General features: G+C 49.7%; 9 protein-coding genes across 10 annotated transcripts; 5 read left to right on the top strand and 4 right to left on the bottom strand.

Annotated features, from left to right (window-relative positions):
* The first annotated feature begins 1,012 nt into the window (after positions 1 to 1,012).
* Positions 1,013 to 3,346, top strand: PV10_04732 (uncharacterized protein). The gene is made up of 2 exons (XM_016369308.1): positions 1,013 to 1,154; positions 1,233 to 3,346. The coding sequence occupies exons 1-2, from the start codon at positions 1,119 to 1,121 to the stop codon at positions 3,132 to 3,134; spliced, it is 1,938 nt and encodes a 645-aa protein (XP_016225096.1). The 5' UTR covers positions 1,013 to 1,118; the 3' UTR covers positions 3,135 to 3,346.
* A 1,018-nt stretch (positions 3,347 to 4,364) lies between these two features.
* PV10_04731 (uncharacterized protein) lies at positions 4,365 to 7,182 on the top strand. Its single transcript, XM_016369307.1, has 4 exons — positions 4,365 to 4,606; positions 4,665 to 4,796; positions 4,862 to 5,026; positions 5,085 to 7,182. Exons 1-4 carry the CDS (start codon positions 4,459 to 4,461, stop codon positions 6,956 to 6,958), a joined length of 2,319 nt encoding a protein of 772 aa, XP_016225095.1. The 5' UTR covers positions 4,365 to 4,458; the 3' UTR covers positions 6,959 to 7,182.
* An 851-nt stretch (positions 7,183 to 8,033) lies between these two features.
* PV10_04730 (uncharacterized protein) lies at positions 8,034 to 9,047 on the top strand (the record flags this gene model as incomplete). The annotated part of the gene is made up of 1 exon (XM_016369306.1): positions 8,034 to 9,047. One exon carries the CDS (start codon positions 8,034 to 8,036, stop codon positions 9,045 to 9,047), a length of 1,014 nt encoding a protein of 337 aa, XP_016225094.1.
* Positions 9,048 to 13,348: 4,301 nt separating this feature from the next.
* Positions 13,349 to 15,032, bottom strand: PV10_04729 (uncharacterized protein; the record flags this gene model as incomplete). The annotated part of the gene is made up of 2 exons (XM_016369305.1): positions 13,349 to 13,535; positions 13,622 to 15,032. 2 exons carry the CDS (start codon positions 15,030 to 15,032, stop codon positions 13,453 to 13,455), a joined length of 1,494 nt encoding a protein of 497 aa, XP_016225093.1. The 3' UTR covers positions 13,349 to 13,452.
* A 731-nt stretch (positions 15,033 to 15,763) lies between these two features.
* PV10_04728 lies at positions 15,764 to 17,292 on the top strand. 2 transcript variants are annotated; one of them, XM_016369303.1, is made up of 5 exons: positions 15,764 to 15,974; positions 16,033 to 16,115; positions 16,185 to 16,509; positions 16,559 to 16,945; positions 17,017 to 17,292. In XM_016369303.1, exons 1-5 carry the CDS (start codon positions 15,887 to 15,889, stop codon positions 17,154 to 17,156), a joined length of 1,023 nt encoding a protein of 340 aa, XP_016225091.1. In that variant the 5' UTR covers positions 15,764 to 15,886; the 3' UTR covers positions 17,157 to 17,292. The 2 variants fall into 2 exon arrangements, with proteins under 2 accessions (XP_016225091.1, XP_016225092.1); XM_016369304.1 differs by having other exon boundaries at positions 16,033 to 16,509.
* A 216-nt stretch (positions 17,293 to 17,508) lies between these two features.
* On the bottom strand, positions 17,509 to 19,404 carry PV10_04727 (uncharacterized protein; the record flags this gene model as incomplete). The annotated part of the gene is made up of 11 exons (XM_016369302.1): positions 17,509 to 17,659; positions 17,718 to 17,895; positions 17,946 to 18,028; positions 18,080 to 18,130; positions 18,181 to 18,305; positions 18,355 to 18,438; positions 18,492 to 18,695; positions 18,746 to 18,852; positions 18,906 to 19,021; positions 19,071 to 19,193; positions 19,254 to 19,404. 11 exons carry the CDS (start codon positions 19,402 to 19,404, stop codon positions 17,517 to 17,519), a joined length of 1,365 nt encoding a protein of 454 aa, XP_016225090.1. The 3' UTR covers positions 17,509 to 17,516.
* An 858-nt stretch (positions 19,405 to 20,262) lies between these two features.
* On the bottom strand, positions 20,263 to 22,465 carry PV10_04726 (uncharacterized protein). Its single transcript, XM_016369301.1, has 10 exons — positions 22,174 to 22,465; positions 21,786 to 22,107; positions 21,614 to 21,735; positions 21,326 to 21,548; positions 21,252 to 21,273; positions 21,121 to 21,199; positions 20,985 to 21,065; positions 20,798 to 20,931; positions 20,604 to 20,746; positions 20,263 to 20,555 (listed from the first exon to the last, which is right to left on the bottom strand). Exons 1-10 carry the CDS (start codon positions 22,319 to 22,321, stop codon positions 20,336 to 20,338), a joined length of 1,494 nt encoding a protein of 497 aa, XP_016225089.1. The 5' UTR covers positions 22,322 to 22,465; the 3' UTR covers positions 20,263 to 20,335.
* Positions 22,466 to 23,224: 759 nt separating this feature from the next.
* PV10_04725 (uncharacterized protein) lies at positions 23,225 to 24,111 on the top strand (the record flags this gene model as incomplete). Its single annotated transcript, XM_016369300.1, has 2 exons — positions 23,225 to 23,674; positions 23,755 to 24,111. 2 exons carry the CDS (start codon positions 23,225 to 23,227, stop codon positions 24,109 to 24,111), a joined length of 807 nt encoding a protein of 268 aa, XP_016225088.1.
* A 164-nt stretch (positions 24,112 to 24,275) lies between these two features.
* PV10_04724 (uncharacterized protein) lies at positions 24,276 to 25,209 on the bottom strand (the record flags this gene model as incomplete). Its single annotated transcript, XM_016369299.1, has 1 exon — positions 24,276 to 25,209. One exon carries the CDS (start codon positions 25,207 to 25,209, stop codon positions 24,328 to 24,330), a length of 882 nt encoding a protein of 293 aa, XP_016225087.1. The 3' UTR covers positions 24,276 to 24,327.
* Positions 25,210 to 25,211: the final 2 nt, after the last annotated feature.

The raw sequence follows: 25,211 nt of genomic DNA, 5'->3' as shown, positions 1-25,211 counted from the left end.
ATTTAATCTCAGGAACATCAACCAGATCGGAGGTCTCAAGATCCGGTGGACGAGTGTTCTCTCGGAGCATCTTGCTCTCGAGCATGACGAAGAGCAAGTGGCCATCTTTCATCAGGCCCAAATGTTGGGTCTCATGGCTCGCAGGTATGTTCGTAGCGACAATTGTTTGTTTATCCAAGACTGAACCAGGTCGTAGCGGACTCTGCCCTACCGGGCTTGTGGACGAGGTCCGACTGACATGCAGCATGCTGCTGCCACGTTACGAAAACAGTTCACGAAGGTGGCTGAAGCAACAGCTTGAGAAAGGGAGCCGCCGAGCAATTGGCTCATGTGCAACGATGGACCCAAGTGTTGGAAACACGCGTGGTCTGAAACCTTTAGAGAGGAACATTAACGGTCTCGTATACTTCAAAGACCGCATGATCTCGCTCAAGGATGTTTATGACGATCATGAGCCACAGACTTTTATGCAGCAGTGCAGGGACTATCGTAAGCCCGCTCGTCGATGGGGCTTCATTATCGCTGCTCTGGTATTCATTTTTGGGTTGGGCCAGCTTGTAACAGGAGCGATTCAATGCTATAAAGCCTACCACCCATCGGATAAGCAGTGAACAGTGGACCTTGAGAGGTTCACATCTCTGAAGAGAACCATTTCCGGTCCTGTTGAAGGCTCCTTGGCGAGCCAGAGTTGGGAGTCGAATCTACGACGAGGGACGACTAGTGCCTGTTTTCTCGGCTCGGAGGGAAATCCTGTCAAAGCGAGAGGTGAAAGGTTGATTGTTCCTCCTCGTTGTCCACGGGGAGGGCCTCCGTATCTAAAGATTAGAAACTGCGCTGATGGCCCCTAACGTTTACCCTAGATGGCTGGGAGGTGCCACAGACACTCCGCCGTAATTCTCAACGCTTCCACGTGACTCTCTAAAAGCGGCGGCCACAGGCGCCAGATTCGATGGCGTATATCACTGGAACCTTCGTTGACGTGTATATTTGTCCGCCTTGGATGGAATCCATCCTTGACTTTCTGCCACCCCTCTGACAACTTGTTCCTGTCTAATAACAATAGAGATACATTAGAGCGGACTGTACTTTTGGTGGATGTCCACCACCACTCACTTATCATGGACGTCCAACTCTACGTTTATGACTTATCTCAGGTATGTCAACGAGTTGTCCTTGCCCAAACACATGAGCGAATGAGATGGCTCGAATACTCACACGATATCCATCTATAGGGCATGGCCCGACAATTCTCTCAAGCACTGACTGGAGTTCAAATCGACGCCATCTATCACACTTCGATAGTGTATAACAATGTCGAATATTTCTTTGGCCAAGGCATCCACCGCAAGATCCCCGGCTCAACCCATCATGGCTCACCCATGAAAATCATCAGCATGGGGTCAACTCAATTACCGCCAGATGTTATTGACGAATATGTCGCTTCTCTGGAATCCATCTACACTCCGGAGTCGTACGATCTCTTTGTCCATAACTGCAACAACTTCAGCCAGGATCTGGCCATGTTTCTCACGGGCAAGAGCATCCCTGAGGAGATTTCCAGTCTACCAGAGACCTTTCTTAGGACCCCTATGGGCCAAATGTTGAGAGGCCAGATAGACCAGTCAATGAGATCTATGACGCAGGCCCCCGATGCCGTGTCAGGGAGGGATGCTGTCAGGAAGCCTCCGTCGACTTCACCTGCACCAACCAACGGATATCCTAAACCTTCAACATCCTCCACCACGTCTCTTAAAGCCTCGTCTTCCTCGGCCATTATCAACAGCCAACCAAAGCCCACCACACATGGACGTGTGTACAATATCACCACACCTTCCGAACTCGATACTCTCCTCGCCACTGCTCGCGACTCTTGCGCTGTCATCTTCTTCACCTCAGCGACCTGTCCACCGTGTAAGATTGCATATCCAACATACGACGAACTTGCTGGTGAAGCGGGTGAACTCCCCTCGGCACGTTTAATCAAGATCGATATCTCGGCCTCCCACGCCGCTCAATCTGTTGCCCAACGATATCAAATCCGAGCCACACCAACATTTGTGACGTTTCTCAAAGGCAAAAAACAAGATGAGTGGTCTGGTGCTAATCCATCACAACTACGCGGAAATGTTCGATTATTATTCGAAATGGCGAAGCCGCCACAACATCAGCATGCCAAATTGAAACTTCCTTCATTCCAGCGCTTCATCGAGCGACCAATGCTATATACACGCACCCCACCGTTGGAGAAGCTACTGGCCAAGACTGGCGCGGAATTCTCTTCCCATCCTTCAGTGCAGGAAATAGTGGCTCACATCAAAGCTCGTGATGCAAAGGGGTCGAATGAGGCACCATTGCCGAACCTCCATCAATTTAGTCATTACCTTGCATCGAGCTTCGCGTCATTACCTGCAGACTCGCATTTTGCAGTCGTTGATCTCGTACGTGTCGCCGCCTTGGATCCTCGCGTCTCGAGTTTCCTCATCACGGACGAAAGACAAACGATTTTGAATACATTGTTTCCCAAGTTCGATCAGCAGGATGGAAACTTCACAGATGCCAAGTTCAACATCCAATCTGTCACGATACAGCTGGCATGCAACCTCTTCAGCTCGATTGTATTCCAGGAGCAAATGTATCGATCTCACAGCGCTAACGGGGCCATCTCTGGTGCAAGTCAACTCCGAGAGACAATTGAGACTTTGGCTGCACAATGTCTTCTTTCGCCTCATGCGAACGCAAGGTCTATGGCGGCTGCTCTCGTGTACAATCTCGGAGCTTATTCACATAATCAAAAAGTCAACCCTTCTCAAAGTCAGGGTGATGACCCTGAGTCTAGTCTGGGAGTCAGCGATGATGTCGCAGCGGCATTGATCGAGTCGATTAGTTCATTGGGTGGCATTGTTTCTGCTTCGAGTGCAGGCACGAATGTGAACGGCAAGGAGACACTACACGCGCTACTGCTCGCTCTAGGCGTGTTGCTGTACGGCGCTCCTGCAGATGATATGCTTTGGGATCTGTGTCGTGCGATGGAGGTCAGAGAGTGTTTGGCTCAAATGGCGAAGAATCCATTATTCAAGGGAGAGAGCTTGTTGAAGGAAGTGGGTGAGGAGTTGCTGGGTAAAGGGGCATTTTAGTCTTCTGGGTTTGATTGTGTGACGGAGTTGGTGAATTCTTTGGGCAATCAATGAATAGATGAAGATATGTAGAGAGGGAAAGACAGCGCTGGCGTAAGGGGTGGCATTGCACATGTAAACTGGGTAGAACCATGCAACTAGCAAGACGTCTCGACATTGATCGTTTCAGACCAGATGCCTGATCGTGACAATTACGAAAATTAACAAGAGAAACGATGAATATGAAATTTTGACAATCATCGATCCATAAGACAGGCATGGGAGCCATTCTTTCATAAGAATATTTAACAGTACAACACAATCTGTCTCCGCACAGCCATCAACTCGCAATCATGTCGATAAGAACATGTAAGAAATAAAGCGAGAGTAGAGATTCCGGCGGAACCCACGACGGAGGAGTCGAAACGCGAACGCTTCGTCCATGCCACCAGGGGTAGTTTTTAATCTGGCTTCCCTGTCCACACTGTACTCGCTTTGGTGTATAATTTGTTTGAAGCGGCCAGCTCTAGCATAGATAGAAGCATGATGGAGGAGGGGTGGATATGTGTCAAGGTAGGGGAGGGGGTAGGATGGATGGGATTAAGGAAAAGGTGTTTTGAGAGGGTGAAGGGTGGTGATGGAGTGTGTGGGATTGGACCTACCTGTCTTTCCCTACCTGGCTTGCTTTGTTCCTGTGATGGATCTTTCTCATCTGAATGTTGCCTCTATGGGTGTGATATGCATCTGTCTCAGAGAACCCATTGGGTTAAGAGGTGGTGGAAAGGCTTTATGTGTAGTCAAGTTTAATGAAAAGGTTAGAGGAAAAATTGAGAATTGAGAGAAAGATGAGGGTGAAGTGAAACCAAGTCTAACCAAAGACAGCCTAGGTGATTAATTGGGCGGATCTTAGAGATGCGACGTGACGTTCCTCTGCTCCGCGGTTCCATCCCCTGATGATCTCAGCCAAGTCTGGGGTTGGGGTACCAAGTTATGTGTATCCCCTCATCTTTTAACAAACGCGTGATCATCTTCTAGGCTTTCCCCGGGTCAATGGCAATAAAGCTAACCCCCACAAGACTCTTTTAAGCACTCCCTAGGCTTCAACCGAGGTGCCCAACCCTGGCAGCATTCTTAACTGGTTTAACTAAAAACCAAGACCAACACACAACCCTTGATCTCTTTCTGCCCTCGTGACCCCTCCTCAAGGTTAGAAGTACACAGTAGGACCCGGCACTTATTCTCAGGATCACACACATCATCTTGCATTTTTTACATTGCTACATCTCATCTCATCTCCTGCGCTGGCGCAGAAGAAGCTTCTTGTCGTCGTCTTCACCTCGAGACCATGTTGCACAATATATGGCATTATATTTCTAGTCTAGCGATTTTCGCACTGCTACTGCGGCAGGGTCTTGCTCGTATTCCCGCCGACCAATTCGAGGTCCCTGTTCCCCAGCAGGCGTTAAACCCGGTTCAGGTCGGGGATGACGCAGGTACAGTTATCTCTTATCACAATATTCACATGTTCCAGCGGCTGATTTTTGTTGATAGAGCCAGTGTGCTGTTTTAAATCAGGGTTCGATCACCCTGGCAGCTTCAATGCTGGGCACAGATTCAATGTCCGCACGCCAAAGGACGATCCCCAGCGGCCCATCCAGGAGCCGGACTCTTACAATAAATCATGTATGTGTTATGTCTCTTTTTGTCCTGTCTGTCGAGCGTCAAGGTTGAAGCTGATGATTTAAAAGTATTGCCCTTGGCATTTGAGCCCTTGCCCTTGGGCTCCGTCAAACCACTTGGATGGCTGGGGCAGCAGATGCGATTGATGGCCGATGGCCTTCCGGGCCATATGCATGAGTTTTATCGTCTGATCAAGGATGCTCCATGGTTAGGTGGGCACCAGGAATACTCTTGTAACCTTGCCCTTGTGATCCCTTCTTAGTCCTCACAAGCCTAATTGCTTCTCTGCAGGGTTGAATGAGGCATGGCCTTATTCCTACAATGCCCTGGTGCCACTCGCCTATGTCACCGACGACCCAAGGCTCAAGAGCCATGTTTTGCGAGTCACAAATTATATCCTCGATCATCAGCACGCCGACGGATGGCTTGGTCCAGAGGAGCAACTCTCGCGCCGCAATTTCTGGGGTCGATATCCTTTATTTCTCGGACTAATCCAGCTTATCGAGGTCGAACCTGAGCTTGCTAAGACTCGCATTCTTCCTGCTATGCACCGATTCATCGACTTGATGCACGAAATGCTCTCCCATAATTATCAAGGTTTTGTATGGAGGCCAGGTGACGAGTTTGATGAGCAATGGGGCAGGTCGAGAGCCGCTGATATGGTCTTTGCCTTGCAATGGCTTTACGAGAAACACCCTGATGGAAACCAACGCAAGATTCACCATTGCATGGTTCACCTCTACGAAATGGCATATGATTGGGGTTATTGGTTTGACGAAAAGAATTTCCTCAAGGTTGATCTGGATCTCTTGCCTGTCCAACTGACCAACTCCTTATTTCCCTATGTGCACGGAGTCAATGCTGGACAAGGGTTGAAATGGGGCGCCGTGATGCGTAGAATCGCTCACGACGATTCGTTGCTCGACGTTGCCCGGAATGGAGTGAACTGGACGTTTACTTACCACGGCACACCCTCCGGGGCCATTGTGGGCGATGAGCGCGAGGCTGGATTGAGTCCTGTCAGAGGTACCGAGCTTTGCAGTGTCGTCGAATCCATGTTCTCCCTGAACTACCTCTACCAAGCCCTGGGAGATCGAGATTTCGCCGATCGAGTCGAACTGGCTGCGTACAATGCCTTGCCGGTTATGTTGATGCCTGACTGGTGGGCACATCAGTATATTGCACAGACCAACCAGCCAGTCAGCCGTCGCCTGGAACAATCACCATTCTGGAACGTTGGCCCATTTGGCCAAACATTTGGAACGGAGCCGAATTTCCCTTGCTGCACCGTCAATATGCAAGGTTACTCTAAGTTCGTCCCCGCCATGTATCTCAAAGACGGAGACGAGGGTCTGGTTCATGCTGTCCTCGGGCCAGCTCAGGTGAGCACCACATTGAAGGGGGAAAACCCGGTCGTCATTCAATGTGAAACCAAGTATCCTTTTATCAACGTCTTGAACTATGAGATCAAGGCGAGGTATCCATTCAAGTTCTCGTTTAGAGTGCCATCATGGGTAGTGCTCTCGGAGAGCGGAGTATGGATCGACGGTGGAGCAAAGCATCATCTCAAACCCAACGAGGCGACGGGTCTACACACTATGGTTGTCCCGGCCGGGCTGACACACATTGAGGTCAAATTTGGGGCAGAGATACGCATCGAGCCTCGAGCAAATGACACGGTAGCAGTCTATCACGGGGCGCTCCTTTACGCTGTGTCGCCGGCGGGCGACTATTACTACACGAGACCTGGAAGATATCCGGATTCGCAAGCACCTCCAGAGGCGAGAGACTGGGAGATTGTCCCGTGGTCATCATGGAACTTGGCGATTGATACAACCACCCTGAAGCTTTTCGAATATCCCCCTCGAGACTTGCCCAATCCAATCTGGCGCTATCAGGCACCGCCAGTCAGTATTTCAGTGCTGGCATGTGAGATTGACTGGAAGTTGACAGGTGGCTATGCCCCAAATCCCCCATTGATGGGCCAGAGGAATTGCACCAGCAGGGCATTCCCAATCGAACTCAGACCATATGGAAGCGCGAAGCTGCACATGGCCGAATTGCCGACGGTGGACCTTCGTCCTGGTAGCCCCGATTTGTGGCGGCCAAAAGATGGAAATGGAAACGAAAACAATGCAGAATGGGATTACCAACTCGAATTATAATTATATAAGAACGAATGTCGGCAAGATCTTGAGGGATTGGCGCGAGAGGCTGTGAGACCTTGATCTGATTCAGCTGATGATCGAAACTCCTGCGATGGGTTTTGAGCATTGGATTGGCTGGATGGATAGAGTCCATGGCTTGACTATCTGATGGCCTATTTTAGAGTGGTAAATCCATGGACTAGTGGCCCCCCCTGTTCCTATTCGTGAATCCTTTGACTTGATCATGTGCGTCTGTAGCGGTGAAGGTCCAAATCAGTTGAGGAGATGGTGGTGTTGATCAGGCGGCTGAGTGAAGGGGTTACGGGGGCCAAAAGAGTCTGTCATTATTCAAATGACCATGTCAGAATCACCTCCTAGGCTGTCTCTGAAGTACTAGATTTAGCCCTTTCTCTCCAGATCACGGGCATTTTATTTTAGTGTCAGACAAGGTCCCTCTTGAATTGGCGCCCTGGCGTCTCACGAAACCTTGACTGGACGACATCTTTTCTCCCACCATTCACATCCCATCTCTCAGAGATACGAATCAGACCAGCAACAAGACCTGGGGCTGAACGCCTGGACTCTGCAGTTGTTCAATGGCAGAGAATCGACTGCTTGGTCGCTTGTTTCGAAGCACAGCCGCCCTCAGCCGCGATTGGCGCTTCCACCGACCTTTGCAAGTCTCATCCACCTATCCCCATTGACGCCCACTGTAAGCGCCCCGAAGTTGCCGAGTCTCAAGCTTCATTCCTACGGTCCAATCGTTGATACGTGATGACTCCAAGCACTTGTGATGACGACCACTTGAACACAAGCCCGTCTCCTAGCAATGTGCAAAGACCGCCCTGATGGCAACACCGAAAAACGACTGCGTTCTGTCTATCTTCAAGGTAACATGTTTCATGACTTCTCTTTGTCTTTCTTTTGTTCATTTTCGTTGGATTTCAAGCATCTTGCGATCGACGTTGCTGCTTCAATTAGGCTCTGGGTTACTTGCGTTCAGGCCTCCGACCACGTCATTGCTTACTCCCACCCAACTTTCCACACTCTAGAGTTGGAAACGGCAGCTGGCTGCCCGTGGTGACCTGCAGACATGAAGAACTATGAATATCCTCAAGTCCGACCTCCTACATCCTTACAGCCACCGCGTTTTCCATCCCATGACAATCGTTTCTCTTGGATGGACGCAACAGCAGATGAAGAACATCGCTTGTGGACGAGAAACACACGGAGGCCTTCCAACATAGCCGCACCGGCAGCCTTGTCACCGTTAGAAGAAACGTCGGCCCAACCGATGCCGACCATGAATACCCCCCAGCAAGATCACGAACACCCTCCATATCCTTACCCTGGTCACGAGCCACTGACACAATACGCCAATGATTCCTCTGTACAACAACATCCCATCTCTTCCCCTCCCCAGTCCCAACCTCAGCCAGCTCAAAGAGTTCGCAGCCAAGCCACATACTCCATAATGCCCTTTATTCCGGAACCCACCAAGCACGCTGTCCCAAAAGACGAGCCTGCTGCAAGTATTGCACCAGATGCAAACCCCTTGACCCCTACCACACCGAAATTCAATCGACCTAGCACCAATATGGCCATCATTCCTCCTCCCGACCCCTCACAATATACCATTAGCTCCTTCACACCCAGCCCCCAGGTGATTCGAGGAGGCACTTGGCAGCATGGACTGGGTTCTTGTGCTGAGCCAACGACATGTTTGACTGGACTGTTTTGTCCCTGCATCGTCTATGGTCGGACCCAATACCGATTAGGGTTGAGACAAGACAAGAAAGATCCGACCAACATGTTGGGCTATACGGCGGTCAACGGGTCCTGCATTGCTTTTGGCCTCTTGTGCGGCATCAATGGTATCTTGGCCGCGATACAACACTCAAGGGTCCGGAGGACATACAACATGAGTACCGAAGCCGGCAACGTCGCAGGAGACTGTCTCAAGGGGATTTGCTGCTGCTGCTGTGTCGTTGCGCAGGACGAAAAGGAGGTTGCTTATCGAGAGGGGCAAGCTCGAAAAGCTAGCGGCTTGAAGCAAGAAGGCTATGTAGCTCCAACCTCCATGGCATATGGGGCTCCACCATCATGAGAGCTACCCCGGTCGACATTTGGGCCCGACAGGCTGGCAAAGTCTTTATCCGTCGCGTTGGCGTCACCATCCTGTCGCTCAGTGCAAGCCGCTGCAAAAATAGGACCCTGTTGCCGAATGGCGAGGTTTAAGCGTCGACAATGTCCTCCTTGCTCGACCGGTCGGTCGGGTTCTCTATCCCCGGCCAGACCCTGGATCTCCACAAGTCGATGACGAGCCCGGAATCTCTACGCGTACGCGTAATTGTCTGCGCCCATTCAAACGGACCATGTAACCATGTGGCGCACGGAAGACACTGGCCGGTCGCAATCTGCAGTAACGCCTTGGCAGTTTGGGGGCCAAGGTATTGCGACATCTAAAATGTACTTTAGACTACATTGGTCCATGGACCAGCAGCAATGACATCCAAATCAGTTCCCATGCATGAACCTAAGACAACTATGGGCCTCTTTTCAGCAAAGACATGGTCTCGCGTTACCGACCATTATTTGATGCACAGTAGCTCAGCATTAGATCCCTCATCCCAGCCAAATTGCAAGTACTTCAATGTCCATGCCAGCCACGTCCTCAAAGATACAACAAAGGCACATGTAACAGCTACTGTCTCTCCCATGTCCTCCTTACCAAAGCTCATTATACTGCCAAGGCATTTAGCGACCTTCCTGCTGCGGTTGGGTCAAGGCTGGCCTCCTGACTCTAGGAGGTCGCTGGACCAAAACTAATGCGACCACCTGGTCATGCCCTTATCTCCATATCCTGAGAGCTGGAGGCTGGAGATTGATGCTGCGCCTGGGCTTGGCGAACAGTGATAAAGGCAACCTCAAGGCTGTCCGACATCACGAGAGTACGCCCAACACACGCCCAGCGCTCTCCTTCTTTCAACCTCTCGTATCAAAAAATCCCCGACCATGGCCGAGCCTCTTATTTGTCCTCCTCGTGATGTACACGAACCATTTGTATTGTACTTGTTTGCTCTCGTTGTTCTGATGGGCGGGGCGAATGTCCTACTTCTTCTGCCCAAGTCACCGCCGTCACCGCCGTCATTTCGTTCGCCTTTTGAATATTTGCTGGACGGGTTTTGGACTTCAGATTCACTATTCAAGTGCCTGGTCACTAAGTATCGCAGTTCGCCAAAAAGGAGATGCAAAAAAAGAAGATGTTCTGCAACCAGACGTTGGCTACACCGTTTGCGACAGACCGCTCTCGATACACCTCCAGACCATGCATCATTTCTACCAATACTCCGGCAGTACGTGTATCTACACATTTGCCACAAGCATACATCCAAAGGATACAATGCAGAGCTTGTTGAAGAACTAAGGAACTACTTGATTCAAAGACGAGGAAAGCTTCAATGGCTCCCGTTTTTCTACGGAATCCTGACCACGATCTTAACAGCATTCTTGAACACCATCTTATTTGTACTCTCTCCGGGCAAAAAGAGCCGGGATCTACCACAAGATCAACCAGACAACGAAGCTGATATCGAAGAGGACAGCGAAGAGGATATCGAAGAAGATAACGAAGAGGACGACCAAGAGGATGGAGCAGATGACACAGAGTTCTTATCAAAGGAGCATCCTCTTTTCAAGAGCTCTCGCCGGAGGAGAGTCTCGCAGCTGCCACCCGCGATGCAAAGCAGAGATAATGATGCGACATTCAGAATCTATCAGCCTGGTACCAAGGACCGTCTTCATATAACTGTAACGAGATACAACAAGGAGCCTTCTGCGACAGAACTGAAGAAGAACACCAATGGGGAGTACATATACATCATTTCAGCTTTACCTGATTCCCCCCCGGAGTACTCCCGATATATCAAAATTGGTAAATCGAATGACCCGGAAACACGTGAGATACAATTGCAAGATTGTTTGCCCATGTGTTTCCGAGGTAACACAAGCGAGAAGAGACCGCGGACAAGCGATGAGAAGCTGTGGACAAGCGAAAAGACACAGTGGATCATGCAAATCGAAGATCTCGTCAAAGAGGACTTGCGTGAATTTCGGCGCCTGAGAGAAAAATGTTGGGACAGTAACTGTGAAACCCAGCATAGCGAATGGTTCGAGTATGATCGGCAAAAGGCCATCGATGCGGTCAATTATTGGATCGGCTGGCTCAAAAAATTCAACCCTTATGAATCCGATGGATCGCTCAAGTTGCGATATGTGCGAGAATTGTTCAATACCGACATTTCATTCAAAAACGATCCGAAAACTTCTCCCGCTTTTTTGTTCGACTCTCAGGGCAGATGCTGGGTTGACCATAGTCAAATGGAGAAGAAGAAGAAGAATAAGAAGAATAAGAAGAAGGAGGAGGAGGAGGAGGAGGAGGTTGAATCTTCGCTTGGCCAACATGCTAAACGTCGCATCTCTGCCACGGGACCGCGACCTACTGAACCCAGTGCGACTGCACATCTTGCCCTAGTGCGGCGACCCGACTCTAGTCCTTCTGGCCTTTCAGCACTTTTTGAGTCAAGCTTGCAAGTACCTGAGCCTATCGACGTAGGTTCTCGCCCGGAACCAAGACGCCCAAGAAACTCACTGAACGGCTCAACACGAACCCCAAAGTCAGCAGCCGGGAAATTGAAGGCTCAGCATCGTCTTTCTCCATCTGTCCAAAACCCGCCATCCTCAAAATCTGTACCAAATGCACGGTCTCGAGCAAGCTCAGCTATGCAAGCCTCAAAATCAGATTCTAACCTAGCACCGGTCAGTGGGCCTGGTGTCACCACGGGCGGGAGGTCTGTCTCGGATTCTGCAATTCGCCACGTTCCCAGCAAGGGCGGTAGAAGGACGAGTGAACGGTTGGAACAGCGTTCCAGACACGATAGCGCTGACGACTCGATTCTTCCTCAACGCGTGTCAAGTGCACCCAAACCTCGTGGGAACAAAGCTGGCAAATACCATGCGTTGCAGGCAGAAGCACCGTTCAGTGTGCACGGATCTGGTTCCGAGAATGAAGATAATCAATCCGATCCACAGACGAACGATGAACAAGACGAGACAGTTTCCGAAGATGAAAATGACCATGATCAACCAATTCAAAGTAAGCAGGAAGAAGATGACGGCGAAAGGGCATGGATAAAGGCGAGACCATATGAGATGTATGAATCAGATGAGGATTCTGAGAGGAACAGACACAACGTCCCACCAACACCAACAAAAAAACCAGAACAGCGGCGACCATCATTACCAAGGAAAGAATTTATCTTAGATGAGGACGAGGATACAACCATGATCGATCCAGACCTAAAAGAAGACACACCTGCGGACTCGTCACCGGTACACGAGAAAGACGATCCAGAGTGGAAAGCTCAGGACGAACAAGACACGACGGCCCTGGAGGACGACCTGGGAGATGATGGGGAAAAGGAGCCTCAGAAAGATCCCCCAAGCTCTCCACTAATCGCGTATCCATCACGTCCAAAAGATGAAGATAACGACATCGACGTCGAAGCAGCAGATCAGGATACTCCATCACAGACAGCGAAATCCAAATCTAAATATCGACCAACATCAGCTCGGAAGAGCAACAAGCCAACACCTCGCAAGGCCACCAACCGTCGATTAATCACACCTACTACTAGACAGACAAGATCCGCTCCCGCTGCCGCCAACACTGACCCCAAACCAACCACCACCACTAATACCATTATTTCATTTCCTTCACCTGCACGTGCACGAGCCTACACTGCATCGTCTACAAGAACAACAAAAAGAACACCCAAAAGGGGATCTCTACGATATTCCAATATCGCCAAAGTCTTTGACACCGACGGCCGATCCACCATGGAGACGGTCCAAGCCATAGTAACCCCACGACTCACGACACAACCAAAGTCGTCATCATTATTGTTAACAAGAACAAGCACAGATGAAGTCGAAGGTCCGCTATCGATCATCAAACTCGCTGTAGAAAACCGGCGTGCGAAATGTCCCCACATGAAGGAAATGCTGAACTGAAATGAGGTGGATGAATCAAACTTGGGATGGATGGAGGTGTGGTTGATTTCGTCATCAGAGTAGGGGGCTCAGCCTTGTTGAAGAGAAGTGGAGTGAGTAGTACTCGCTTCAACAAGTGAGTGGATAACCTATCCTGTCATGTCGGATTATATCATATAACATCACACGATTGCCTAGCGTAGCGTCATAATAGATAGCTCGTCAGGTACCAGGCCACTCGTTTTATATGTATCAACACAATCAATGAACTTATGGACCTCGTGAATATTCATCTCTCGCTGCTCGAAGCGCGTCTTGTCTGTGGTGGACAGGATCATAGAAATCGATCTCCCCACCCCAATTCCTCCTTTGATATATCATGCTGTGTTTTTGGTGATTATATCTTCCTCCATATTGAGTATATGTATCACTACAGATCAGTTCTACACTAGACTCACATCTTATGCTTTTGTCTCTTCCAGCAAAGCACGAACGGCCTCCTCGATTCTATCGCCCAGAGACTTGTCGACTTTGCGGAATAATTCTAAGCAAATATGTATACGTTAGCAATCATTGACTTTGGATTTGCCTTTTGGAAGGAATTGCATCATCAAGAAAAGTAATACATACCATATACCTTCTCCCTAAGCCAATCTCTCTTGACACCAGCGATATTCCTCGAGATGTTATGAATGAATCGATCCTGTTCATCTTTGCTGAGCACGTCATTCCACAACGCCCTCGGTTGTTTGAAATCCTCGTCTGTGACTTCACTTGTGAATACAATCGGTCCATGTAATGACTCCTCAGTCGGTTTGTATTGCGATGCAGACGTGTCATGAAATGAAATAGGTTCGATAGCAGTGTTGAGATAATTTGGATCGTCGCCATAGTTCAAACCATATGTAAATGCACCATCCCGTTCTGTAGGGATATATATCGGTGATTTGGCGGCATTGGTCGGAAGTTGTTGATAATTGACTCCGAGTCGATATCTCTGAGCATCGGGGTAGGCGAACATTCGGGCTTGAAGCATAGGGTCAGCAGAAGCCTCGATTCCAGGCACCATAGTAGAGGGGGAGAAGGCGGCTTGTTCGATTTCAGCAAAGTAATTTCTTGGGTTCGTGTCGAAAACCATCTTTCCAACAGGTCGTAAAGGGTAGAGACTGTGGGGCCAGATTTTGGTCATGTCGAAGATATTGACGGGACACGAGGCGATGTCTTTAGGGTGTATGGTTTGGATTGACACGGTATAGGAGGGGAAATTGCCGGATTCGATGGCGTTGTAGAGATCGAGGGTGAGATAATCGGGGCTTTCGCCAGCGAGACGGATTGATTCTTCGTCGGTGATGGTTTTGATGCCGGCGTCTGCATGAATGTGGATCTTGACGTAGTGGAAACTACCGTCTTTCTTGGTCCACTTGTAAGTGTGGCCGGAGTATCCGTTGATATTTCTGAGTGATGCTGGGGTACCGCGGTCGCCGAAGAGAAACATGAGTAGATGGGCTGATTCGGGGGCATTGACATGAAAGTCCCAAAACATATCTGCGTCAGTGGAATGGGTGGCAGGATGGCGTTTATGAGAGCGATTCACCGAGGGAAACTTGATCGGATCTCGAATGAAAAAGACTGGTTGGTTGTTGAACACCCAGTCGTTATTACCCTCATTGGTTTTTATCTTGATAGCCCAGCCATGGACATCTCGAACAGTATCGGCAGATCCAGACTCTGCTCCGACGGTCGAGATTCTTGTGAGGAGTTCGGAGCGTTTTCCAATGCCGTTTAGAAAGTCGGCATCGGTAATATCAGAGATGTCATGTGTGACTTCGAAGTAGCCGCGAGCACCTGCGGCTTTGGCGTGGACTACTCGCTCAGGGATCCTTTCTCTGGAGAAATGAGCGAGCGTCTCAATTAACTGAGTATCTTGAAGTAGAACCAAGCCGCCGCCATTCTTGTTGCGTACTTGAACTGAAGTATCATTGCGTGGTAAAGGAGTTCCTTCTGCAAGGGTGTAGAAAGGTTGTGGGTTGGAAGCGATCATCTTGGGGGATTAAGCAGACTCAACGATATAGAGCCGATGGTGACTAGAGGGGGATTCGAGTGACCCAAGGCCAGCAACCTACCTTTTGTATTTCAAGACAACTCAGGCACATTACTGATACTGGGATGAACATGATGGCGTCGAGATGGCAGTTTGAGCCATTAATGGTCTGGCGTCAATGTTTAGCCAGTCAGGAAGAACGTTCTGAAGATGTCGACATAACAGACGGTGAAGTTTCGGCATTACTCAGCCTGGCCTGTTGGAACATCACGTCACGAGTGACACACAAAGACTAATCATTTACATAGAAGTCCCAAAACGGTGGCCTATGGCGAGTATTATGATATTAGGAGGTGGTGAGTAAAATTAGTAGCCAATCGAGAGAAAATTCTGTTTTGGGAGTGGAGGAATATTTCACCCGACTCAAGCATTGGGGGAGTACTTCATCATGTGCTGCTATACACCCTCTCAACTTCTCTCCCACACATGAACAAAAAGAGAGATCCCCGTCTTCTCGAAGGTAGCTTCTTGTATGATTTGCGACTACTAAACGACCCGGGAGCTTATCGGTGCTTGTTTGGCTTGCTTTGTGATTTAGTGAGCCACAATCCACTGTATCCAATAGCAGGTCGACACAAACGCCTGAATTAGTAATTATGAGCGACCGCTCAACAATCCTCTCCCAACTTTAAGTCAGTAGTCTTCTTGCGTCGTCCCAATTTCTACGTCGGGCCTCTATTACCTAGTTCTCGACCATAATATTACTGTAAAGATTCCAATCCGACCCTTTCTACCGCGCCCACAGTGACACATCGTTACGTGATTGGAGCCCCAAACTGTCTACTCGAGCTGCGATGTCTCTCCCCAGCCATTTCCCACTGAAAGTTGCTGAAGGCAACACCATTCTAATCCCATCAGTGGGATATGGAACATGGGCATCAGGTGACTGACTAATCCCATCAAAACACACTATCAGCCATCAAACTCACCCCTGACACAGGCTCCAAAAGCTGGTGTAAAGACGCCACCCTAGCTGCTCTCAAAGCTGGCTATCGCCACCTCGACTGTGCGTGGATGTATGGGGTATGACTTCCCCCCATTCACACTCATACGCTACACATCGACCAGTTCCACTTACTTATCCCTGCAAAGGTCGATGAACAAATCGGCGAAGCCATTCGCGAATCTGGAATCCCCCGCTCCGAGATCTTCATCACCACAAAGTTCTGGCCTCATTTCGCAGCTCCAGAATATGTGGAGCTGTGTCTAGACCAATGCTTACGAAATATGGGACTTGATTACATTGATCTATTCCTCGCTCATTGGCCATTTGCATTTAAACCGATATCGCATGACGCGCTGAAAAATGCTAAAGCCAATGGGTCGAACGAAGAAAAGGGCATTCTGGAGGATCCTAAGACAGGGAAACGAGTCATTGATTGGGAGCATACTTCGGCGAATATTGCCCAAAAGGCTGGTATGTTGCATCATATGGAATCGTTGAGTTGATCGCTGACAGGATCCAGGCCATGAAGGGAGTTTTGTCCCTACCTGGCTAGCACTCAAAGCTCTCGTCGGCACTGGCAAGACAAGAGCTGTTGGGGTATCTAATTTCTCTATCGCTGATTTGAAAGATATCCTTCCCTATGCAACTGACGTGCCTATATCCTGCAACCAGGTCGAAGTCCACCCATGGCTGCCCAATAATGAATTAATCGATTTCATGAAAGAACATGATATCCTTGCGACATGTTATTCTCCTTTTGCCGGACAGAAGGAAGACGGAGCGACGTTGCTCAAAGACCCAGTGGTGAAGCAGCTGGCGGAGAAGAATGGAATGGATGTGGGCCAGCTACTGCAGAGCTGGGCGGTACAGAGAGGGACTGTACCTCTGGGTAAAAGTCAAACAGAATGTGAGCGAACAATCTTTCAATGACTAAAGGCCTTGGCTTCGTTATATTGCTAACGCCGGTGCCTTCAACAGCCCGCATCAAGTCCAACCTCGACGTGAAGAAGTTGTCTGAGGAAGATATGCAAATCCTGTCTGGTATGGGCGTTGCAGATGGTAAAGGCAGGACAGTTGATCCCAGAGAAGATCTGGGACTTTCTCTCTACGAGAACTGATAGAGTAGCCATGAGTTTACAAGCTTGGTTGTTCTCGATGACCTAAACAGTATCAGATATGTGAGGTACATGCTGTGCTCATCGTGAGATCTTCCCTTCCTAAGCCGTCACATCATGGGGCATTATGCGAATGAGTCGCTCGAATCGACCGACCTCGGAGCTTGCCCTTGGTCCTTCTGCCTCTTCAGGTCTTGGTTATGAAGGTGACGCATAAGGAGAACAATCAACGCAGCTGCCGCTCCGAATCCTGCAGTGACATAATTACCAGCAACGATATATGGTTGCTTGTTGGCCGGAAAGGTGAAAATCGGGACCCAAGCAGTGAAAATGTAGGCAAAGGCATTCATCTGTAGAGGCAGGTTAGCTAGATGGCTTTATTCCCAGCAAAATGTCAGCACGAACCAGGGCAGAAACATATGCTCGTTTTTCCTGATCGTGTCTATTCACTTCATTCACCCAAGTCCAAGTAATACCTGCGGCTGTTCCAGCTAGAGAAGTGAGATCTATCAAAATGGTCAGGTCAATATATTTTGTCGATTTGCATGTGCGAAGCAGGCTTACAATAGAGTGCCCAGCGCGATCCTCTATTTGGAGGATGAACCGGCGTCGCAGCAAGGGCGGTGGGAAAGATGATGGCCATGATGCAGGCAAAAAAGATTCCAGGCCACCGGAGAGAGCCAGGCAAGCTGTCTGATATCCACGCGTTGACCAGTGTGCAAACAATTGTGATCACATTGATCTATTCCAAATTAGTTAAGTTCTGGCGGTCGACAGATCAGTACGACTTACGCCAAGGGGGATGATGTTGATCTCTGGGACGGAAAAGACAAGTGGCTGTCCTTTGACGTTATAGCTTTTGACCCAGAAAATCACTGTATAGGTCAGTCCCCGAAGCCGAAGAAATTGCTCAGTAGCTATCTTACTTGACTGTCCGGACTGGCCAAATTGGGCCATGAATGCAAAGAGTAATGGAACTGTTCGACAACCATTAGCAGAGTAGATGTGGGACTACTATTGTGCTTACAGAGGAAAGCATGCCAAGTCGTGTGCCATCTCTTGATGTCTTTCCACTTGAATAGACCAGTCAGAAGCTTATGTTCACTGGGCATTCTCGCCCTGGCTAGGTCGATTTCAGCCTGTGTGAAAATCCTGTCCGGAAATCAGCTTTTGCTAGAGTAGGAAGAAGTGATATACTAACCAGTTGGGTTTCGCTCGAGCAGGAAGTTGAGGAATGGCAAAAGCAGTCCAGACAGCACAAGGGAAGGAGATGCAGCCGCAAATTCTGTTGGTGTTAGCGTAAGTTTATGGCTTGTGAGATCAAGAATGACAACCCACATGAACATCCATCGCCACCCAGCAAGACCGTGCACTCCATCGAGGCCAGCAAATACTGCTGCCATCAGGAAACCGGAAAAGAGAGGTCCGATACCAGTCGAGATTTGGATCAATGTGTTCCGTCGGGCCAGCTCGTGGGGTTTGTAGTAGCTCGAGCATACGTACATGACCGCTGGGAAGTGGCCGGCCTCAAATAGACCAACACTGTTATCAAATTAGAGACGACGAAAGATGTGGACATGTAAAAGACGTACAAGAATCGGAAAACGTAGAGCTGATTAACGTTCTGAACACCAGCTGTGGCAAAGGTGAAGATTGTCCACGACAGCTCGATAAAGGCGATGTAAAGAGGGGCATTAACCTTGAACCGCGTCAACATACTAGGTCCCTCAGAGAAAAGAGCGATGGGCTTACTCTGGTAAGTAGCAAGTTTGAAGGAATTTGACCAAAGACGTATGCTGCACTCCAAATAGCGTTTGCGTAGTTGAGCTCGCGACCGTATAGCTCTAGATCCTCCTTCATACCACTGTCTGTATATATGCCTTAGAAGAGCCCTGCGAATGTGGTAGAATGACATACTGAAAGCATTGGTGATGTTGACTTGATCAAGGTAACGACACATAACTCCAAGCGCTGAGGCGGAAATCAAGGTCAAATCAAGCTTGGTTAAGAAGCGGGCTTCTTCCTTGGAGACATCGAGCGCTATTGTGATGGATCAGCCAGTGATTTCGTGGGTGTAGGGGTTTCCAGGATGAGGCTTACATGACCAGATGTATGATCTCCAAGTCCGCTTCGGTTCTTCGACTCCCTGACCATTTGTTTCCTGCGTACTCAGGCCAAGAGGCGCATCGAGGCCGCTTTCGCCAACGACAAAGGTCTTGAGAGCCTTTTCTTTCTCTTGAGGATGCGACATCTTGTCCAAAATTGGTCGGTACACATATTTTCCATTACCACCCCGCATACGGGAGGTTAAATAGTCTTATCAACTGCAATCCTTGTCTCGTTTGGAGGATTATCCGATGACAGGTTCGCCGGTGGTGTCGCCTTTAGAGGGTTTGATGGCGACATCAAGTGCTGGCAGCGTGCCGAAACTGTCACCTTCGCGGGGTCTGATTGCGACATCGAAGCGTGGCGTAGATTGGAAAAGATATACGTTTACTTTGTCAATTATTTCAATGTACGGGCGCTTGCTAACGTCTAGATCCCTTTATACGACGAATAATGATAAACTCAACCTTTTGCCAAGTCGACGGGGGCTGTCTTGGAGGTTATAACTTTCTAGGGGCAAGCTTTCTCTTGATAGGCTTCGTATCTTGGGCACGAGTGGTGGACAACCTCAAGTTGAACGACAGGGTTGTCTTTATCATGGGCGACGATGGAGCTGAGTTTGATTTCATCCTGGTTCTCAGATAATCGAGACCATTCCATGGGCTTGGAACCTCGCCAAATTTGTGCTCTTCTGTGATAGCGAGTGAGGCGACATGCCCTGCGAAGATCTTGGCCGTAGATTGTGATTGGTATCAACGAGTTTGAAGCATCGCTCTCTCTAATGGGATGGCTGTAAGTACTTTGGCTCCTTTACTGACCCTCGGTCTCGGTGAGGCTCCTCATTTGTAAGCTGAGACATTTTTCATCAACGGTCCACTGGGTGCCAACACCAATACCGTATATTGCTGAATCGCAAGTTCGTAACCCCGAAATTAGGCACCTTTGATTCCAGCATTCAGAGTCAGCTCGTTTAGAGCAGTACGTCGAAGTTGATCATGCATTTCGATCAGTGAGGCTACATTTCACTGATTTTTGGCAAATATCCTTCACGCCTATTCAACCACTCTATTCAAGCCTTAACTTGCCGCAGGCTTCGCCATTTCGAGATGTGTCTCTCCGGCCTTCTCCTCCTCAACTAGAGCTTGTCCATTGGCAGTCATGTGGGTTACGACATGATCTCCAAACAGAGCCCCAATCTCCTCCATAGGGATGAGTTTGGTCTCGGGAATGTAGAAGATGGTCAGGACAAGAGAAACAACTGAGAGCCCGGCATAGATGAGGTACATACGCCAGCCACTGCCGGCTTGATCAGCTGACGAAATCCATTACGGCAGCTGCACTTACATGCTTTGGAATGCCACCGCAGCGGGGACACCAAACGTGATTGTGCCGGCGAAAAACGCAAACACTGCAAGACTGACCCCTTTGGCTCTGAGACTGGTGGGAAAAATTTCGGCCGCCCAGATAACAGATGGAGCATCAACACACTTAGGGACTGGTTAGTGGATGTTCGCACGAGGAAGATTTGCGACGCGCACCTGGTAGAATGCGATGAAGAGAAATATGAAGAGGACACAGGCCGCATTCCCAGCTTTGTCGTCTGTGCCGACGTACTTCCATTGGAGAAGAGCTTCACCAAGGCCAATACACGCAAGAGAGGCAAAGCCGATGACTGTCATGAAACGTGTCAGTGCCGTTCCATCATTTCCGAAGACTGTCACTCACTGAACAGGGTTCGACGACCAAATTTATCCACCACAAGGAGGCTAAGTGCCACGAAAATGGTTCCACAGGTTGTGTGAACGGCTGTGGGTGTCAGCTGTCCGCGATTTTGAGAAGACTTTGCACGCCTATCTCTTACCATAAAGTATTAGCGACATGCCGGTGTCTAGTCCGAGAGAAGCGAATATGACAGGGAGGTAATTGGTGACGCCGTTAACCTATATGATTGATTAAGCGTGGAACAGCATCTGATCAGTTCCGTCTACTCACTCCTGTGGACTGCACAGCGAATCTGTCAAGGTAGGTCAGTGATGGCTTCCAATGAGGGGCGTGTGTGTTCTTACAGGAGAAAGAGCACCAACAAAGACCTGCGTCTCCACGATGGCTTTTTGAACATTTGAATGAATGTAGCCTTCTCTTCATTTTCGACATCGACCTGTCTCACAATTTGAGTGAACTCGGTGCGAGCGTCTTCATCTGTCGAACACTCAGGGTCGTGGTGCAGTCGTTTGAGTATTCTCCAAGCCTCATCTAGCTCGTTGCGCCAAATGAGAAAACGCGGCGATTCTGTTACGAGATCGATAGTTAGTGACGGGACGCCCGGCAGCTCCACTCTCTTGAGGAAGGCTTACCAGGAACAAAAAGCAAGCCGGGAAGCAGGAACAGCTGCGGGACGCAGGAAAGGGAAAGTGGGAGACGCCAGCTCAAGGTGAGATTCTTTGCGTGATAACAGCCTACTGCTATCCAGGCACACCTGCATGTTCTGCGTCAATACCGGTTCGATTAACTGGTTTGAATACCCACGCAACAAAGCCGAACCCAAATGATAAGACGGTAAGTCCCGTCAAAAGACCCCTCGAACGTGGAGGAGCAACTTCGGCAAGGTAGATGGGCACCAAGGCCAGGAGTGCTCCCAGACCACAGCCTTGAATGATGCGGCATGCTATCATCATGCCAATGGCAACTGATCCAGCCACCAATGCGTTACCTACGAGCGCGATAACGCCCGCGAGAAGCAACGCCTTCTTGCGTCCCCATTTGTCGGCAAACCAGCTCTGACCTATAGAGCCGACGGCTGCTCCAAAGCAGTAGAGTGCATTGATGGCAGTGATGATGCTGGCCGTGTCTTTACAAATGCACAGGTTAGCCGCGTGAACCTCGACCGATGACGAGCGCAGGGACGAGGACGTACGTGAACTGGCCGGGTCCAGATTGAAATACAGATAAAATCCTGGCTGACCGATGCTGGTGATGAATGAAGAACTGCCGAAGCCGAAGCTGAAGCCGCCGAGAGTGACGACAAGAGCGATGGCGATATTGTAGGATGTGAGTTTGGCCATATTGACGCACCGCTTGTTTTGAAGCTGTAGGAGAAAGGGCGTTCTCTGTGTATAGCTATGGGGAAGTGGGCAAATTCAGGGCGTCTCCCGAAAGCTGAACCGTCTTTCTCTTTATGTAGTCGATACAAGGTGAACCTTGGAAGACACTCCGCATTCGCCATCCCCATGGGGGAGGAGGCGGGATGTCAAGGATACACGATTCCATCGCCGTTGTTTGCTGATTTGTTCAGACATCCGAATAGAGGGGATCCTCCACTTCGATAACAAGAGACGCTCCTGGGGATCTATCGATTAGTGGTCGCTCAACTTCGCTTGTGTGATGAAACTTTATATCGACAGAGAGAGAGAGAGAGAGAGAGAGATCCCAGCTGTGGGCTCCTGCCTCAACAACCAGCACTTCCCTGCAGCATGAGCCGCAACATCTTGGATGCATTCCAAGGCTTTGGACCACTTTCGAGGCTGTCATTTTCAGCCCCTGCCGCAGTCTAGAACTTAGAGCGTGCCAGAAAAGAAGAATCACTGTTCGATCGAGCCCTGCGAATGGGGAAATACGGCCTAAATTTCTTCCGGCGAATCAGGTGATATTACGTGATCGGGGCAAGGCTATCCCGAAATCACGAGGAGGTGTCTGGATGAATCCCAGAGAGCGTGCCATGGGTGGATTTCCCTTGGTAATGGGTCGAGAAAGTCGAGGAGTAGTTTGGGTTCCTTTAGAGATGAATGGTCTGGCGACGTTCTTCTCGATCGAGATACTCTGACTCTGTCAGTGGCTAGCAAAGACCTAGTATATAGAGTATCCCTGTCTCGTGTTGACCTACTTATGGAAATCGTGTTCAGTCGCTTTTGCTATCCGCACGGTCAAAAGTACCTGCAAACTTGCCGACGGTGGTAGACATGACCGCCATGAGGCTTGAGGAGATGGTTCCAATCTCGATTCTTCTGATTACAGGATCTTTTGTCACTCCGGATGCCTACGCTTCCATCGTGGATGGGGTCACTGGCCAAGAAATCGAAATCCGAGCCTTGCACTTACCAACCGTAGGCGTGAGCCCTCGACAAGGCAGAGACGGGAGACCGCCAACCATGTATGACGACGCCGCTTTCATAGCGCAAGAGGTTGATCGGCTGGCGGACCAAGGCAAACATGTCATATTGATAGCACACTCTTACGGAGGCGTGCCTACCAGTCAAAGCATCCAGGGTCGAAGCATATCAGACCGACAGAGGAAGGGTCAAAGAGGTGGAATTGTGAGAGTGGGATATATGACCGCCCTGGTCCCCGAAATAGGTCACTCGGCGCTCGACGTGCTCGCGGAGGTACCGCCAGAGGGCCAAACGCAAATGGAGACTGATGTATGTGTAATTTATGACTTGAGAATGCCTACCCTCTATCCCAGTCAAGTGTTGAATGTCGTGGTCACTGACACGAGCAGGAAAACGGCTGGATGCTGCATTCCGATCCGGCTGCCAGCGCAAAGATCTGTCTGAGTTCGCTGCCTCTCGAGGAGTCTGAACCGCTCATACGGGAATTGGCAAAACATTCTGGGGTTAGCTTCACCAACAGCCTCACCTACGCGGGCTACAGAGATGTCCCGGTCTCGTATCTGTTGTGTACCGCTGATCTCTGCGTCCCTCCGGCTGCCCAACGAAAAGGAATCGACATGATTGAGAGAGTGAGTGGAACAAAGGTCAAAGTGACCGAAGTTGCATGCGACCATGGCGTGAACCACACCTCCCCAGGCGAAGTGGTGGCCTGGATCATGAGTGTAGCGGCAGAAGCGCAGAGTTGAGCGAGCGTCCGCCTCTTCTGAGTTTCGGAAGAGACGCATGAAAAGATGGATTATTGTATTTCTTCAGCTACATGATTACTTAAAAACGGCAATCCCATCGTCCATCATGCCCCAGATCTACCTCTCCTCCATCGTGTCCATCTTTTTCCATGGCAAGGTATATACTATGTTGTGTTAGACAGTCGCCAATGAACATTGATGGAAGTTGTTTTGTTATCAGGCTCTCTTAGACTGACGCACGGCCTTCTCGACGATATCTAAGCCTGCAAGCTTCTTCAACACCACCTCCGGAAGTCCAAAGGGTCGAAGGCTGGAAAGCCACCCCACCCATGCCTTTGTTCCTCGCCAGATGTTCGATGGAGGTGGATCGTGCTTCAGGAGATCCTGCGCGACCTGGCGAGCCCATTGTTCTGCAGTGACCTCCATGGGAAACCCATCTCCCCGCATTGTCCTTTCCACCGCCTCCTTTGCGACCTGGTATATTGACCCGTCTGGTAACTGTATGTCCGCTTTCCCAGCCTGGTTGTTGTAGTTGTTCGACGCCGCATTGGACGTTCTCAGATTGACCACTTTAACCCCAAAGGGTGCCAGCTCTAGCTTCATGCAGTCCGAAAACATAATCATGGCGGCCTTGGACGCATTATATGCTGACTGGAATGCAATCGCCTCGGAGCCTGCAGACGAGGTCTGATTGACAACAATTCCTTTGGACTTGATCAATGTTGGCAGGAACGCTTGCGTCACGGCGAGGTATGACCACACATTCAGATCGAAGAGCTCCTTGGCTCGGGGGATTGACATATCCGAAAAGGGCATGCTGTAGAGGGCGCCGGCATTGTTGACCAAAATATCAAGCGAGGGAACTCTAGCAACGGCGGCAACGATCGAGTCTTGCGACGTTACGTCTAGCGTAAAGGTTTCAATCCCATGAGCTTGCACCTGGGTCAGTTTAGATGGGTTTCGGGCCGTGGCGTAGACGTGTAGACCGGCGTTGTGTAATTCAATGGCGAGAGCGGCACCCAGTCCCCCGTCTGAGCAGCCTGTTATCAATACCGAGCGGGGCTTCGCGATGGAAGACTTCGTGTCCTTGATGGTCATAT

This window comes from Exophiala mesophila (assembly GCF_000836275.1).
Source record: "Exophiala mesophila strain CBS 40295 unplaced genomic scaffold supercont1.3, whole genome shotgun sequence".
Classification (NCBI taxonomy): Eukaryota; Fungi; Ascomycota; class Eurotiomycetes; order Chaetothyriales; family Herpotrichiellaceae; genus Exophiala; species Exophiala mesophila.
This window is presented reverse-complemented; position numbering and strand designations above follow the sequence as displayed.